The 18,543-nt window shown below is 40.2% G+C and overlaps 1 protein-coding gene across 1 annotated transcript in view; it reads left to right on the top strand.

The window, feature by feature from the left end:
* uroc1 (urocanate hydratase 1) overlaps positions 1-18,543 on the top strand; it is a 32,983-nt gene that overhangs the window by 12,756 nt on the left and 1,684 nt on the right. Inside the window, exons 5-19 of the mRNA XM_061889717.1 lie at positions 1,518-1,646; positions 1,721-1,782; positions 4,832-4,898; positions 5,574-5,717; positions 7,414-7,502; positions 7,860-7,922; positions 9,426-9,605; positions 9,680-9,777; positions 13,248-13,320; positions 15,327-15,516; positions 15,601-15,699; positions 15,872-15,971; positions 17,267-17,348; positions 17,420-17,519; positions 17,589-18,543. The exon at positions 17,589-18,543 is cut by the window's right edge and continues 1,684 nt beyond it. Coding sequence (XP_061745701.1) covers positions 1,518-1,646; positions 1,721-1,782; positions 4,832-4,898; positions 5,574-5,717; positions 7,414-7,502; positions 7,860-7,922; positions 9,426-9,605; positions 9,680-9,777; positions 13,248-13,320; positions 15,327-15,516; positions 15,601-15,699; positions 15,872-15,971; positions 17,267-17,348; positions 17,420-17,519; positions 17,589-17,729 — 1,617 coding nt within the window. The 3' untranslated portion in view covers positions 17,730-18,543. The remainder of the gene's footprint in view (positions 1-1,517; positions 1,647-1,720; positions 1,783-4,831; positions 4,899-5,573; positions 5,718-7,413; positions 7,503-7,859; positions 7,923-9,425; positions 9,606-9,679; positions 9,778-13,247; positions 13,321-15,326; positions 15,517-15,600; positions 15,700-15,871; positions 15,972-17,266; positions 17,349-17,419; positions 17,520-17,588) is intronic.

The following is an 18,543-nucleotide window of genomic DNA, read 5'->3' as shown; positions in this document are numbered from 1 at the left end:
TAATTATGCGATTAAAGCAGACGACTTATAGCTGGGATCGAGGCTGGAACAACATGTCCGCTACAATCCGTGACGTCACGCGCACGCGTTTCAATAGGATACTTCGCGCGAAATTTAAAATTGCAATTTAGTAAACTAAAAAGGCCGTATTGGCATGTGTTGCAATGTTAATATTTCATCATTGATATATAAACTATCAGACTGCGTGATCGGTAGTAGTGGGTTTCAGTAGGCCTTTAACGTAAATCTTCCAAGGGGTGAAAATTGGCATTTGGCTATAATCTCACATATTTACATGTCAAATGTCAATTATATGTATTTATATATTTTTAATATAAACATGGAAAAATGTAACTTAAATCATAACAAGTGGTGAACTTTGTGTTGATAATTGGCATAAGAAATGGGACACTTCTGGTAATAATAATGGAAAATGGTTCTATTCTGTTCCAGGGTCAAACTCTGTGTATCACCATTTTAGATCCTCTGTTTTTCGTATACTGGTGGCTCGGAAATTCAGTTAAAAAAACTTGTGAGAGACTCCGATTTTTGCAGCAGATTCTTAAAAATATTAAGAGATAGCTTTTTTGCAAAAGGTCCTTAAAAACAGCAGAGCGCTCCTGCCTCTCTTGACAAAATAAATAGACCAAAATCAAATGTCTACTTTTGAAAGGGTTGTTACTCAGGAATATACACACTAAGACTAATACTCCCGTCCAAAGGCAAAACCCAGTAACTAAATTTTGGTCAAAACTGAGCTGATAATAATTTTGTAGTTCCTGGGTGATATGCTTTACATTAGTGTATGCGATATTGTAATTTGTTCCGTAAGTAAGCTGTTACGCGCATGGCAGGACCTAGCAACTACCACGTAACCGCGTAGATACAACAGAAAAACCTAGTATCTCAAGGGACCAATCGGAGCTCCTTTGTCAGTCGCCTTATTGTCTTTAATGAGACATTTGCACGAATGGGGGCCGACGGTCAAGCTGATTATGTGATATTATGGCACGAGGGGATATTTGGAAGATTGGCCCAGGACGTTGCAAGCACCTTCATTAAATGTATTGTTCTTGATTCTTCCCCTTGCATACTCTTTTGGGGCAGATAACTGTGGAGGTCAAAATAAAAAGTGGACGCTGTACACGGCTCTTGCCCAATGTGCAAACGCAGAATGGGGCCCACCCGAGATTGTGATAAAATATCTGGAGAAAGGGCACACGTTCACGAGAGCAGATTCAATCCTTGGCTCAATCGGCAAGAAAATGAAAGCTCAAGAAAACATCTATACGTTTGATGACTTTGTAGATCTTTGTAAGACAGCATCAAGATGGATTGGTTTTCCTTTGTTTTCTCAAAATCAGCTAGACGTGAGTTACTAGGTTTTGCCTTTGGACGGGAGAATAGCGAAGGGAGAAGTCCGTCCCCCACGCCAGTCTTTAGCTTTCTGGAGATGTGGCCCCCAAAACAACTTCGTCGAACAGCCTCCAAAGTGTAAACAACTTGTGTTTGCGTAGTTCCGCCTTGTGATGCATTATCTGAGTGAGATGACGGAGGAGCAGACGTTGGTCATGTACAGTGGTCACCCCATGGGTCTCTTCCCCAGCCTGCCTTCCTCACCTCGCGCCATCATCACCAACGGCATGGTAAGGCAGCAATTACCCCCCTTTTCTGTACTCACCATGATATTGTCACGTGACCACTGTTTGCTGCACCCCAGGTCATTCCGAACTACTCATCCAGGGAGCAATATGAACGGATGTTTGCTCTCGGCGTATCAATGTAAGTATTTCAGTTTGTGTTGGATTCATTGTAAATAAGTTATCTCATTTTATTCAAATATGATTGTTTGCTCATGCATTGTGTAGACAAGCTGAAGAGAAATGAAACTTGGCGTTAGATTGAAATTAGGTTGACCTACCAACTTCAAAGAGGAATTGACAGATGGCACAGAGCAACCCAGGAAGTTGCTGTATCCTCTGTATTTGCAAGTTCTCACCACAGGTGTTAGATTTCCAACACAGCTGCAAACACCTCCTTCCTCCCTTAGTGCAGCTGTGTAATGTAGGGCTTTCCCAAATAAATTAAAAGGCAAGGAGAGTTGGAGAAAGTTTCAGAGTGAATTAGTGATGGGATCGGCAGTTCTTTTGACTGTACTGAATCACTAGAATCAGTGATTCGTTTAAAAGATTTGTTCACCGAATCACTTCTGCAGCAGCAGTTCTGTGTGCAGGTCGGCGAATCATGAGTCAGTCAGTAACTGCTTCCCCAGCGGCAGATCTCGGTGTGTGTGAAGCTGACGAGATAATAACAATTTATTTTAAAATTTGCTACAAATATTATTTTCTTTTTTTTATTCCTCTTTTTTTTGTGTGTCCTCTCCATGAGGTGTCCATGACATTTTAAAATGGATCTGAAAACAAAATGAAAAAATTTAAAGTGGTAAAAATTACATACAAATTTACAAATGGTATTATAATTTTTACATTTTAACATTTGACTCGACAACAAAATTGAAATATACTCTTGAATGTGTTTGAAATGCAATTATTTTCTACATTATTACATTATATTTACTTTAACAATTCATAGTGGATTTGACAAGATAGAAAAAAACGATTCTAAAATGTGTTACAAGTTTTCTTTTTTCACATCACATTTTATTATTTTAACATGTAATGTTTCTAACAAAACATACATGTATTAAAAATGTCATAAAAATCACTCTTACTTTTATATCACATCCAATGTGGATTATTATTATTTTTTTTAAAGGGGAACATTATCACAATTTTAAAAGGGTTGAAAACAATAAAAATCAGTTCCCAGTGGCTTGTTTTCTTTTTCGAAGTTTTTTTCAAAATTTTACACCTCCCGGAATATCCCTAACAAAAAGCTTTAAAGTTCTTGATTTACGCTATTTGCGATGCGACTGTCCTTTTTCCTGTGACGTCATACAGGGCTGCCAATACAAACAACATGGCGGTTACCACAGCAAGATATAGCGACATTAGCTCGGATTCAGACTCAGATTTCAGCGGCTTAAGCGATTCAACAGATTACGCATGTATTGAAACAGATGGTCGGAGTATGGAGGCAGATAGCGAAAATGAAATTGAAGAAGAAATTGAAGCTATTGAGCGAATAGCTATTGACGCTATTCGGCCATAGCATGAGTGTACCTAATGAAGTGGCCCATTGCATGGCTGCCTTATTAGCATCGTCGGTAAAATGTGCAGACCAAACGATCAGGACTTTCGCGTTTTGTGACACTGGAGCAACTTAAATCCGTCGATTGGTAAGTGTTTGTTTCGCATTAAATGTGGGTATGTAGTTTCAAATGTACATACAGCTAGCGTAAATAGCATGTTAGCATCGATTAGCATAGCATGTTAGTATCGATTAGCTGGCAGTCATGCCGTGACCAAATATGTCTGATTAGCACATAAGTCAATAACATCAACAAAACTCACCTTTGTGATTTCGTTGACTTAATCGTTGCAAATTCATCTGCAGGTTATCCATACATCTCTGTGCCATGTCTGCTTTTGCACCGCCAGTAAAATGTGCAGACACTCAATGGGGGTCTGGCGGCAGATTTCTTGCCAGTGGTGCAACTTGAATCCCTCCCCGTTAGTGTTGTTACACCCTCCGACAACACACCGACGAGGCATGATGTCTCCAAGGTTCCAAAAAATAGTCCAAAAAAACGGAAAATAACAGAGCTGAGACCCGGTGTTTGTAATGTGAAAATGAATATGGCGGGTGTATTACCTCGGTGACGTCACGTTCTGAAGTCATCGCTAAAAGACCGATAAACAGAAAGGCATTTAATTTGCCAAAATTCACCCATTTAGAGTTCGGAAATCGGTTAAAAGAAATACATGGTCTTTTTTCTGCACCATCAAGGTATATATTGACGCTTGCATAGGTTTGGTGATAATGTTCCCCTTTAAACAATTCTGATCACTCTAAAAGCGGTATATAATAAACACGATATGAAAAATAGAATAAAAAAATGTGTGCAGGTCGGCGAATCACGAGTCAGTCAGTAACAGCTTCCCCAGCGGCAGATCTCGCTGTCTGTCAGTTGGCGAACGACACAAGCCCTCAGCACCCAATGAACGACACGCAAAGTGACTGAACGAGCTCCTCAATGTGACGTCATCCTCCGCGACACAGTCACTTCTCTGTGTCAGTAGGTTCGCGAAAGGGATTTACGTGATTCGCGCCTGTTCCACTCATACCGGCATGGTCGCGGCGGAGCTCAACTGAACTGAGAACGGAACGAATCAGTTCATGAAGTGATTCGGTTCAGTAAGTTCACTCAAAAGATTCGTTCGTTCGGACGAATCGTTCGCGAACGACACAACACTAGAGTGAATTAGGAGCCTGTAACTGACAACTTGCTCCCGGTTACTCTCCTCGTACGAGAAAAGCAATCACTGGTTTTTCTTCTATTCTCTGTTTCTGTGTCTTTATAAAGTTTCATGGTATTTGACCCTGACAGTTTGTAAAATGGGGGAAAATCAGATTCAGAATAGGTTTTTTTTGCCATTGTTTGAGAACGGGTTCACAAACCAGGAATTTTACTTGGCGCAATTGTGCAACATAAAACACACTTAACGCAAAATAGAATAGCATTAGCTTTAAGAGCTATCAGATCTTGCTGTTGTTCATGTGCCTGAAGGCCCAGGGGAAAGTTGTCTATAGTTATGAATGCTTGATTGTCTGTACATGTCATGTGCCAGCTGGAATAAAATGTATGAATGAATGTTGCCTTGATTGTTTTGTAAAGTGTCATCTTAGGGCTTATTTTGCATACTTTCAGGTACGGGCAAATGACCGCCGGCAGCTACTGCTACATTGGACCTCAAGGCATTGTTCATGGCACTATGGTATGAAGTCCGATCATAACAAGATCTATGTTTATGCATCCTGTCAAATTGAAAACCGTATCGATTCATATATAATACCGTATTTTCGGGACTATAAGTCGCTCCGGAGTATAAGTCGCACCCGCCGAAAATGCATAATTCTTTACTTATTTTAAATTTCCTTTCAAATGTCTATTCTTGGTGTTGGGTTTTATCAAATAAATTTCCCCAAAAATTGCGACTTATACTCCAGTGCGACTTATATATATGTTTTTTTCCTTCTTTATTATGCATTATCGGCAGGTGCGACTTATACTCCAGAGCGACTTATACTCCGAAAAATATGGTTGATAAATAGATAAAAATGCCAAGCACACAGCTCACATGCACAGTCTTTCTTGTCTTGTGTTCGGCGACACTATTGCTATCGGGTAAAAAAGTGTTCTTAAATCTGTTAGTCCGGCATTTTATTGTCCTGTATCTCCTGCCCAAGGGCAGAAGTTCAAAAAGTTGATGTCCAGGGTATTATGGGTCCCTTATGATGTTTTGGGCCTTTTTGAGGCACCTGGCACTGTACAGTTCATCAAGGGATGGGAGAGAGCAGCCAGTGATCTTCATGGCAGTTTTTATGACCCTCCTGGAGTGCATTTCTCTCTGCTGTGTCCTGTCTTAAACACGCTCTCATTTACCCTGCAGCTGACGCTGCTGAATGCTGGTCGAAGGTACCTAGGCTCCGGTGACCTGAGGGGGCGTGTCTTTGTGACATCTGGCCTGGGAGGTATGAGCGGCGCCCAGGCTAAAGCTGCTGTCATTGCGGGGTGCATTGGCGTGATTGCTGAGGTGAGTTGCTGTCATTTTCAGTGGCGTGAAAGCAACCATGGACAAAGTGTGTTACTACAAACCCCGTTTCCATATGAGTTGGGAAATTGTGTTGGATGTTAATATAAACGGACTACAATGATTTGCAAATCCTTTTCATCCCTTATAAAGTTGAATATGCTACAAAGACAACATATTTGATGTTCAAACTAATAAACATTTTTTTTTTTTTTTGCAAATAATCATTAACTTAAGAATTTGATGCCAGCAACACGTGACAAAGAAGTTGGGAAAGGTGGCAATAAATACTGATAAAGTTGAGGAATGCTCTTCAAACACTTATTTGGAACATCCCACAGGTGTGCAGGCTAATTGGGAACAGGTGGGTGCCATGATTGGGTATAAAAACAGCTTCCCAAAAAATGCTCAGTCTTTCACAAGAAAGGATGGGGCGAGGTACACCCCTTTGTCCACAACTGCGTGAGCAAATAGTCGAACAGTTTAAGAACAACGTTTCTTAAAGTGCAATTGCAAGAAATTTAGGGATTTCAACATCTACGCTCCATAATATCATCAAAAGGTTCAGAGAATCTGGAGAAATCACTCCACGTAAGCGGCAGGGCCGAAAACCAACATTGAATGACCGTGACCTTCGATCCCTCAGGCGGCACTGTATCAAAAACCGACATCAATCTCTAAAGGATATCACCACATGGGCTCAGGAAGACTTCAGAAAACCACTGTCACTAAATACAGTTTGTCGCTACATCTGTAAATGCAAGTCAAAGCTCTACTATGCAAAGCGAAAGCCATTTATCAACAACATCCAGAAACACCGCCGGCTTCTGTGGGCCCGAGATCATCTAAGATGGACTGATGCAAATTGGAAAAGTGTTCTGTGGTCTGACAAGTCCACATTTCAAATTTGTTTTTGGAATTATTCGACATCGTGTCATCCGGACCAAAGGGGAAGCGAACCATCCAGACTCTTATCGACGCAAAGTTCAAAAGCCAACATCTGTGATGGTATGAGGGTGCATTAGTGCCCAAGGCATGGGTAACTTACACATCTGTGAAGGCACCATTAATGCTGAAAGGTACATACATACAGCTTTTGGAACAACATATGCTGCCATCGAAGCGCCGTCTTTTTCATGGACGCCCCTGCTTATTTCAGCAAGACAATGCCAAGCCACATTCAGCACGTGTTACAACAGCGTGGCTTCGTCAAAAAACAGTGCGGGTACTTTCCTTGCCCGCCTGCAGTCCAGACCTGTCTTCCATCGAAAATGTGTGGCGCATTATGAAGCGTAAAATACGACAGCTGAGATCCCGGACTGTTGAACGACTGAAGCTCTACATAAAACAAGAATGGGAGAGAGTTCCACTTTCAAAGCTTCAACAATTAATTTCCTCAGTTCCCAAACGTTTATTGAGTGTTGTTAAAAAAAAAGGTGATGTAACACTGTGGTGAACATGCCCTTTCCCAACTACTTTGGCACGTGTTGCAGCCATGAAATTCTAAGTTAATGATTATTTGCAAAAAAAAATAAAGTTTATGAGTTTGAACAGCAAATAGCTTGTCTTTGTAGCATATTCAACTGAATATGGGTTGAAAAAGATTTGCAAATCATTGTATTCCGTTTATATTTACATCTAACACAATTTCCCAACTCATATGGAAACGGGGTTTGTAAGTGATGTGTGTGTGTGGCAGGTGGATGAGGCTCCTCTCAGAAAAAGACACGAGCAAGGCTGGTTGATGGAGGTGAGCGACGATATGGATCACTGCATCAAACGCATCAGGTAACACACACGAGTCATCGTTACTTTTAAAAAAGGCGTCTGAGTTCTGCATCATATTGCATTTCAATAAGAACGTATCTTGCTATTTCTTCGTTTCAAGTGTTAGTATTCCGCGTGTTACTTGAGCACTCTATTTAATGAGTAGGGGAAATACCTGTGTGATCCCGGGCTGTATATTAAGAAATATGTGATGTGAATAAAAGGCACATATCACAGAAACAAACTATTAACAATCAAAACAAGACTGGAACAGACTCAAAGACCAAGCTTGATGAGAAACAAACCACTATTGGCGCAATCATTTACTTATTTCATGAAAATAATTCTCCCTTTTGAGTGCGTTTTTGTGTTTTACAGGGAATGTAGAAGCGCAAAGACTCCCCTCAGTTTGGGTTACCATGGCAACATTGTGGACTTGTGGTAGGTGACTGTCGCTTCTTGCTAAAAAATTTGTAGCACATCAGAATGTGGAGTAAAATTATAGAAACTGGGAAAATAAACGGTAAAAGCAGAGAAGAGTCCAAATATATTTTATATTGTTTGTAGTGACTTTCATTCATTTATTATTACTAACGTATTCCTTCATCTACTTCAAAGACATTTCTTAATAAATTATACTATGTTGAGTTATTTTAATGTGTAATACATCCATCCATTTACTACCGCTTTTCACTCTTGGGGTATTCATTTGTCTCTAATCTCCTTATTTATTTTCCACTTTTTAACATCCATCCATCCATCCATTTCTACCGCTTATTCCCTTTGTGGTCGCGGGGGGCGCTGGTGCCTATCTCAGCTACATTTGTTTAGAATCATGGCCACCAGCAGCTAGAGCGATTCAGACCGAGAAAGCGACGATTTCCCCATTAATTTGAGCGAGGATGAAAGATTCGTGGATGAGGATAGTGAGAGTGAAGGACTAGAAGAAAGAAAAAAAGACAGGGCAGTGGGAGCGATTCAGATGTTATTAGACACATTTACTAGGATAATTCTGGAAAATCCCATATCTGTTTATTGTGTTACTAGTGTTGTAGTGAGATTATACTGTCGTACCTGAAAGTCGGAGGGGTTTGGCTACGGGTGTGGTGACCGCCAGTGTCTCTGAGGGAAGCCACACAGCTGCCTCTTTGACAGGTGCACGAGGAAGGACGCAAGCTCCGCTCATGTCTACGTTAAGAGCCGACTTATTACCTGCCGGTCAACATGCGGTCAGGAACCATGTTCGCTCGACCGCTCTGTTCCATAATAAAGCTTCACCTTTGGGAATGTAAACAAGGAAACACCGGCTGTGTTTGTGTTGCTAAAGGCAGCTGCAATACACCGCTTCCTACCTACATCGTTCTTCTTTGACGTGTCCTTTATTAATTGAACAAATTGCAAAAGATTCAGCAACACAGATGTCCAGAATACTGTGTAATTATGCGATTAAAGCAGACTACTTATAGCTCAGATCGGGCTGGAATAAAATGTCCGCTACAATCCGAGACGTCACGCGCACGCGTCCTCATACTGACGTTTTCAATAGGATACTTCGCGGGAAATTTAAAATTGCAATTTAGTAAACTAAAAAGGCCGTATTGGCATGTGTTGCAATGGTAATATTTCATCATTGATATATAAACTATCAGACTGCGTGGTCGGTAGTAGTGGGTTTCAGTAGGCCTTTAAGCACTAGATTAGTCGCTTTTTTCTAAATACAATCTAGATGAGACTGACTGCTCGCCAAATACAGCGACAAAATCACGACGTTGGTAGCACCTGTCCCTCCTGCTATGTCTTCTTATTCTCTGGCAGACCAGTGTGTTATAATGGGTTTATAGGCAAGGGCGAACCTGCAATTTTCACAACTGAATATGCGAGAAAACACTGCTTTAGCGTCAACATTTGTTCCTCTTTCCTGTCTCACTTACTGAATTGAATCAGGGAGAGGCTGCTTCAGGAGCACCAGAGGACCGGTGATCTCCTGGTGGATTTGGGCTCAGACCAGACCTCCCTTCACAACCCCTTCAATGGAGGCTACTACCCAGTCCAGCTCAGCTTCCGTCAGGCCAACCAGCTCATGTCCACGGATCCCAGTCGATTCCGCAGCATGGTGGAAGAAAGGTGACATCAGTCCTGCTCAGTTTATGTCGCAACACGCTTTGACGCTAACACGTCACACACACACTTCCCCACAGCCTGCGAAGACACGTGACCGCCATCAACAAACTGTCGGAAGCCGGCATGTTCTTTTGGGATTATGGAAATGCATTTCTACTGGAAGCCCAAAGAGCTGGTACGTAACAAATTCATCCTGAGTAAAAATAATGAGTCATATATGATGTAACGTGCAACACATCACACTTCAAATATTGCGTCTTCATCAACGGTTCCTTTAGGGAACCCATGGCTCTTGAGCCAGATTTATGCATCTGGCTCTCAGATAAATCTTAGCTGACATTGCTTAACATGATAAGTAAGAAATAACTCCGCTGGTAATCACAGTGTTAAAAATAACCTTCAAAATTAGAGATGCCCAATAATGTCTTTGTTGCCGATATTCCGATATTGTCCAAATCTTAATTACCGATTCCGATATCAACCGATTCCGATATATACAGTCGTAGAATTAACACATTGTTATGCCTAATTATTATGCCGCTGGTTAAGTGAATTGTGAAGTGAAGTGAATTATATTTATATAGCGCTTTTCTCAAGTGACTCAAAGCGCTTTACATAGTGAAACCCAATATCTAAGTTACATTTAAACCAGTGTGGGTGGCACTGGGAGCAGGTGGGAAAAGTGTCTTGCCCAAGGACACAACGACAGTAACTAGGATGGCACAAGCGGGAATCGAACCTGCAACCCCTCAAGTTGCTGGCACGGCCACTCTACCAACCGAGCAATGCCGCCTCACATAAAGTAAACAATGTAACAAGGTTTTCCAAAATAGAATAGAATGTACTTTATTGATCCCTGGAGGAAATTCAGCACCACAGTTCGCTCACAATAAACAATGATAATAATAAATAATATAATATATGAATAATATAAATATATTCTACATATATTCTACATTTAAGTGCAGTCAAGGAACATTTGCATTATACAGTCTGATGGTGTCGTATTAAGGACCTCCTGTGTCGTTCCGTGTTGCATTTTGGGAGTCTGAGCCTTCCACTGAACGTGCTCATTCTCTCCGCAAGGTCCGAGTGTAGTGGGTGGAAGGTGTTGTCCATAATGGCTAGGAGTTTTGCTAGACTTCTCCTCTCTGACACCACCGCCAGAGAGTCCAGTTCCACTCCCACCTCGTTACTGGCCTTCTCTACCAACTTGTCCAGTCTTTTTTGCGTCAGTCGCTCTCAGTCCGCCGTCCGAGCAGGCCACGGCGTACAAGAAGGCGCCCGCCACCACCGACTCGTAGAACATCTTCAACATCTTTGTACAGACGTTGAAGGATCCGAGTCTCCGGAGGATTCCTGAGGTTAAATGCCAACATGGCACTGCCATATTTATTATTGAAGTCACAAAGTGCATTATTTTAAAAACAGCAGTTTTGAATTTGGGACGTACTCTCCCTGAGAGACCATGCGAAGGTTGAGGTGGGAGGGGAGGGGAGGGGGGGGGGGGGTGTATATTGTAGCGTCCCGGAAGAGTTAGTGCTGCAAGGGGTTCTGTGTATTTGTTCTGTTGTCGCTCCAGAGTATAAGTCGCACCTGCCGAAAATGCACAATAAAGAAGGAAAAAAACATATATATATATCGCACTGGAGTATAAGTCGCATTTTTGGGGGAAATGTATTTGATAAAACCCAACACCAAGAATAGACATTTGAAAGGCAATTTAAAATAAATAAAGAATAGTGAACAACAGGCTGAATAAGTGTATGTTATATGACGCATAAATAACCAACTGAGAAAGTGCCTTGTATGTCATAACTATAACATATAGAACAGGGGTCACCAACATTTTTGAAACCAAGAGCTACTTCTTTGGTACTGATTAATGCGAAGGGCTACCAATTTGATACACACTTAAATAAATTGCCAGAAATAGCCCATTTGCTCAATTTACCTTTAATAAATAAATCTATATTTATTAAAAAAAAAGGGCTATTTCTGTCCGTCATTCCGTCGTAAATTTTTTTTCCTTTTACGGAAGGTTTTTTGTAGAGAACAAATGATGAAAAAAACACTTAATTGAAGGATTTAAAGGAGGAGAAAACACAAAAAAAATTTAAATTAAATTTTGAAACACCATTTATCTTTAAAATTCAAAATTCAACCGAAAAAATGAATAGAAAAACTAGCCAATTATATTCTTTTTGAAAAAAATGAAAAATGAATTTATGGAACATCATTACTAATTTTTCCTGATTAGGATTAATTTTAGAATTTTGATGACATGTTTTAAATAGGTTAAAATCCATCCATCCATCCATCCATTTTCTACCGCTTATTCCCTTTCGGGGTCGCGGGGGGCGCTCCAATCTGCACTTTTTTATAATATATAACAAATTGGACCAAGCTATATTTCTAACAAAGACAAATCATTATTTCTTCTAGATTTTCCAGAAGAAACATTTTAAAAGAAATTCTAAAGACTTTGAAATAAGATTTAAATTTCATTCTACAGATTTTTTAGATTTGCCAGAATATTTTTATTTTTATTTTAATCATAATAAGTTTGAAGAAATATTTCACAAAAATTATTCGTTGAAAAAACAGAAGCTAAAATAAAGAATTAAATTAAAATATATTTATTATTCTTTACAATAAAAAAAAAATAATTGAACATTGATTTAAATTGTCAGGAAAGAAGAGGAAGGAATTTAAAAGGTAAAAAAGGTATATGTGTTTAAAAATCCTAAAATCATTTTTATGGTTGTATTTTTTCTCTAAAATTGTCTTTCTGAAAGTTATAAGAAGCAAAGAAAAAAAAAGAATTTATTCAAACAAGTGAAGACCAAGTCTTTCAAATTCTATTTGAGTTTTGTCTCTCTTAGAATTAAAAATGTCGAGCGTAGCGAGACCAGCTTGCTAGTAAATAAATACAATTTTAAAAATGGAGGCAGCTCACTGGTAAGTGCTGCTATTTGAGCTATTTTTAGAACAGGCCAGCGGGCTACTCATCTGGTCCTTACGGGCTACCTGGTGCCCGCGGGCACCGCGTTGGTGACCCCTTATATAGAACATGCTGTACGTTTACCAAACAATCTGTCACTCCTAATCCCTAAATCCCATGAAATCTTATACGTCTAGTCTCTTACGTGAATGAACCAAATAATATTATTTGATATTTTACGGTGATGTGTTAATAATTTCACCCATAAGTCGGTCCTGAGTATAAGTCGCACCCCCAAACTATGAAAAAAACTGCGACTTATAGTCCGAAAAATACGGTAGTTTTAAACGGTGAAGCTAAAATAGGACATAGGCTCATAACATGAAAATATAATTTTGATGACTAAGGCTTACAGCTTATGCAAACATCGAATTGAACATTCCAGGAAAATTTGGATTTTCAAAAACAGTCAACTATGGTCATCAAAATTATTTCACTTTGTATCTGAGTTTATTTCAAATTTTAGTTTCACATTTAAAGTTGGATTTACACGATATCCTAAATTTCATCTGTATATATGAACATGCATGCACCAATGCAACATGCATGCATGCTACATACGTACATGCTTGCATGAACCTATGTAACATGCATGTTATATATACACATGCATGTATGTGACACTTTGTTGTTTTTAATAGGAGCTGAGGTAGAAAAGGTTGGTGGAGGAGCCACAGAATTCCGGTACCCGTCCTACGTTCAACACATCATGGGGTGAGCTGGTCTCGTGCTTATTTACTTAGTGCAGTGTTTTTCAACCTTTTTTGAGCCAAGGCACATTTTTTGCGTTGAAAAAATCCGGAGGCACACCACCAGCAGAAATCACTAATAAACAAAACTGCTGTTTTGAGGCATGTTAAAAAAATTATGCACTTTGTGACTTCAATAATAAATATGGCATTTTTTTCCATAACTTGAGTTGATTTATTTTGGAAAACCTTGTTACATTGTTTAATGCAGCCAGCAGGGCATCACAACAAAATTAGCCATAATAATGTGTTAATTCCACGACTGTATATATTGGTATCGGTTGATATCAGAATCGGTAATAAAGAGTTGGACAATATCGGGATATCGGCAAAAAAGCCATTATCAGACATCTCTAGCTTAAATAATTTCAAACACATATCTTCATAATGACCATGAATATTAAGTGTTTGTCTTACATCAAGGGTATCCAAAGTGTGGCCATTTGCGGCCCGCAAGTCGTTTTTTAACGGCCCCATGGCACATTTTAAGAATACAATTGAAAAAAATTAAAAACATAAAAAATGGTATAAAAGAGCAAACAGGTGAAATGTAACAAGACATTGTTGCAATGCTTACTCTTATAACACAAAGCTGCCATGCAGGCTGTTTCTTTCTTTAAAAAATAATAATGAATCAAAGTCAATGTCATTTTGAATTATTGACCTATTCAAGGCTTCGATTACGTCACATTAAATATTCCACTTTGAGATATTTTTGGGGGAAAATGTTGCATATTTTGTGTTTTGCCTTATAATATACCGAGCTGTTTTTTTCAAAGAAGGGCCTAAAACATAAACAACAATAAAACTTAAAATTGACGGATATACGTGAAGTTGATCTCGAGTTTATTGTGCTAAAAGTAAACAGTAAAAAAAACCTATAATTTATTTTTTAACACTTTACTAATGATCCCCAATTATTTTAGTGTGATTTGTTTTTAAGTGTCATTGTTAAAAAAATAATAATGAATCAAAATCCAAAATTAAGGCTCCAATTATTATATAATCTCAAATATTCCACCTAAAAAAGTTATTGGGTGAAAATTTAGCATATTTGGTGTTTTTTCCTTTTTTTTTTCTAATGTTGATCTAGAGATTTAAAACTTGCATAATAATAAAAGTTAAAATAATGAATAATGACACATTTTAAATTTTTTTTTTTTGGACCAAAACCCTTTGGGGTCCCCGGGATCATAACTGAGTGGAGGCCTAAATGTATATTTTTTATACATATATTGTATTGGTTTTTAAAATAAGAATTATGAAAATGGCCCCCGCTTGCTCTGATTTTTCAGTGTGCGGCCCTCAGGGGAAAAAGTTTGGACACCCCTGTCTTACATGAAGTAATCAGTTGTGAACAGATGAAGCCGATGCAGTGCAGCTTTACAAAGCATGTGGTGGCATATTTTGTGTTTTTTCCATTTTTTTTTTCTAATGTTGATCTAGAGATTTAAAACTTGCATAATAATAAAAATTATAATACTGAATAATGACACATTTTTAATATTTTTCTGGACCGACCAAAACCCTTCGGGGTCCCCGGGATCATAACTGAGTGGAGGCCTAAATGTATATTTTTTATACATATATTTTATTGTTTTTTTAAAATAAAAATTATGAAAATGGCCCCCGCTTGCTCTGATTTTTCAGTGTGCGGCCCTCAGGGGAAAAAGTTTGGACACCCCAGTCTTACATGAAGTAATCAGTTGTGAACAGATGAAGCCGATGCAGTGCAGCTTTACAAAGCATGTGGGCCAAAAATTTTAAGCCCCCCCACCCTACATTTTTTGGGGGAGGGGAGTTTGCCACAGGGTTCCATTGAAGCTAGAACTGCCTTTGACATGTATATGTAATAAGAAAAGAAATACAAGCCAACTCATATCATACGTGTTTTATTATCATTTATTTCAGTTGTTACAAAAATATTTCAGGATTTTGTTTCATAAGAACGATACATTTTCTTCAATGCAGGGACATTTTCTCTTTGGGCTTCGGTCCGTTTCGCTGGGTGTGCACATCCGGCGACCCCCAGGATCTGGTGGTGACCGACAACCTCGCCGCCTTGGTCCTGGAGGACATCGGCGCCAACGTGACGGATCGAATCAGGCAGCAGTATGACGACAACATCCTCTGGATCAGGGAGGCTGCAAAGCACAAAATGGTGGAAATCTCCTGCTTAACATGTGGTTCACAAGTCTGCTGGGATGATGATGATGAGCAAGCTGGTTTTTGTTTATGCGCGCAGGTTGTGGGATCACAGTCCAGAATTCTCTACTCGGACCAGAAAGGAAGAGTCGCCATTGCTTTGGCCATCAACCAAGCTGTTGCGGATGGAAGAGTTTCAGTAAGAAACACAGAACTCCTCTTTCATTAGCACACATGCTGCAAACATCATTAACCCCTTTTTTTGTGTGTGTGTGTGTGTGTGTGTGTGTGTGTGTGTGTGTGTGTGTGTGTGTGTGTGTGTGTGTGTGTGTGTGTGTGTGTGTGTGTGTGTGTGTGTGTGTGTGTCTCAGGGCCCTGTGGTCATCAGCAGGGACCACCACGATGTTAGTGGTACCGACAGCCCCTTCAGAGAGACTTCCAATGTGTATGATGGTTCTGCCTTCTGTGCAGGTACGCACATCCATCCATCCATTTCTACCGCTTATTCCCTTTTGGGGTGGCGGGGGGCGCTGCGCCTATCTCAGCTACAATCGGGCGGAAAGCGGGGTACACATATTTTTCATCTAATCCAGGGGTCGGCGAGCCGCATGCGGCTCTTTAGCGCCGCCCTAGTGGCTCTCTGGAGCTTTTTCAAAAATATATGAAAATAATAATAATAATGATAATAATAATAATGGATTAGATTTATACTGCGCTTTTCTATTGTTAGATACTCAAAGCGCTCACAGAAAAGTGGGAACCCATCATTCATTCACACCTGGTGGTGGTAAGCTACATCAGTAGCCACAGCTGCCCTGGGGTAGACTGACGGAAGCGTGGCTGCCAGTTTGCGCCTACGGCCCCTCCGACCACCACCAATCATTCATTCATCATGCATTCACCAATGTGAGCGGCACCGGGGGAAAAGGGTGACGTGTCCTGCCCAAGGACACAACGGCAGCGACTTTGATGTCAAAAGGTGGGAAGCGAACCTGCAACCCTACGCCATGCCGAAATGATGAGGGGAAAAAACATACTCTTTGTTTTAATTCGGTTTCTGTAGGACAGGAGTCACCAACGCGCACCAGGTAGCCCGTAAGGACCAGATGAGTCGCCCGCTGGCCTGTTCTAAAAATAGCTCAAATAGCAGCACTTACCAGTGCGCTGCCTCTATTTTTTTAATTGTATTTATTTACTAGCAAGCTGGTCTCGCTTGGCTCGACATTTTTAATTCCAAGAGAGACAAAACTCAAATAGAATTTGAAAATCCAAGAAAATATTTTAAAGACTTGGTCTTCATTTGTTTAAATAAATTCATTTATTTTTTTACTTTGCTTCTTATAGCTTTCAGAAAGACAATTTTCACACCCCTGCTATTTATTGTTACGGCGGGGGGGTCGGGGTGTAAAATATTTTCTTCTTCCTAGCGGGGTGAAGGGGGGTAACAGAAAATAATTAAAAAACACTGGATAGGCTCCAGCGACACCAAAAGGGACAAGCGGTAGAAAATGGATGGGATGAATGGATTAGATTGTCATTGTAAAAACATATATAAAACATTTTCCAACACTCTGTTGGCATCATTCACTACACATGTACAAAAAAATAAATAACTAAAGGAATAATAGTGAATTATTCATTACATAAATTAATAGTGATTATTTCCTTCAGTGACCCCGAGAGGGACAAGCGGTAGGAAATGGATGGATTTATCCACTACTAGAGTAACATGAAAATTCACAATGTTATATATTGATGTCTTACAGACATGGCAGTTCAGAACTTTGTCGGCGATGCGTTCAGGGGCGCCACCTGGGTCGCCCTGCACAACGGCGGAGGCGTTGGCTGGTAAGGCCTGGCCGGTGCCCATGTTCTTCACCGTCTGACACGCCGCCGTTATTAACACCGTCCGCCCGCAGGGGCGAGGTAATGAATGGAGGGTTCGGCCTGCTATTGGACGGCTCCGAGGAGGCGGCAAAGCGCGCCTCGCTCATGCTCAACTGGGACGTCTCCAACGGGGTGAGAGGACGGAGAAGAATCGAGGGAGGGTTTACTTCCGTGTGACGCTCATACCCGTGTGTGCGGCAGGTGGCTCGTCGCTGCTGGTGCGGAAACGACAACGCCTACCAGACTATCCAGCGCACCATGGAGGAGGACCGGACACTGCGGGTCACCATGCCTTTTCCTGTACAGGACGAGCACGTACTGGAGCGTGCGCTGCAGGGATAGCTGACATGTTGGCGTACTTTAAAAGGGAGCAAGTAAGCACTGGTTGAGGCTGTTCATGTTATGAAATCTCACATCATACTGAGATTTGTCTTAATATTTGTTCCCTTTCATGCAGCTAAATAACCTGTCATATATTAAAACCACCTCTCAGTATGATTATGTGCTATTGTACACCACAATAATACAAACGCCGTGTCCATATGAGTTGTGAAATTGTGTTAAATGTAAATATAAACGGAATACAATGATTTGCAAATCATTTTCAACTCATATTCAGTTGAATATGCTACAAAGACAACATATTTGATGTTCAAACCCATAAACATTTATTTTTTTTTTACAAATAATCATTAACTTTAGAACTGACAAAGAATTTGGGAAAGGTGGCAATAAATACGGATAAAGTTGAGGAATGCTCATCAAACACTTATTTGGAACATCCCACAAGTGTGCAGGCTAATTGGGAACGGGTGGGTGCCATGATTGGGTATAAAAACAGCTTCCCCAAAAATGCTCAGTCTTTCACAAGAAAGGATGGGGCGAGGTACACCCCTTTGTCCACAACTGCGTGAGCAAATAGTCAAACAGTTTAAGAACAACGTTTCTCAAAGTGCAATTGCAAGAAATTTAGGGATTTCAACATCCATGGTCCATAATATCATCAAAAGGTTCAGAGAATCTGGAGAAATCTCTCCACGTAAGCGGCATGGCCGGAAACCAACATTGAATGACCGTGATCTTCGATCCCTTAGACGGCACTGTATCAAAAACCAACATCAATCTCTAAAGGATATCACCACATGGGCTCAGGAAC

Source organism: Nerophis ophidion, linkage group LG02 (genome assembly GCF_033978795.1).
Source record: "Nerophis ophidion isolate RoL-2023_Sa linkage group LG02, RoL_Noph_v1.0, whole genome shotgun sequence".
NCBI lineage: Eukaryota > Metazoa > Chordata > Actinopteri > Syngnathiformes > Syngnathidae > Nerophis > Nerophis ophidion.
Note: the sequence above shows the minus strand (reverse complement) of the source record. Positions and strands in the feature narration are given on the sequence as shown.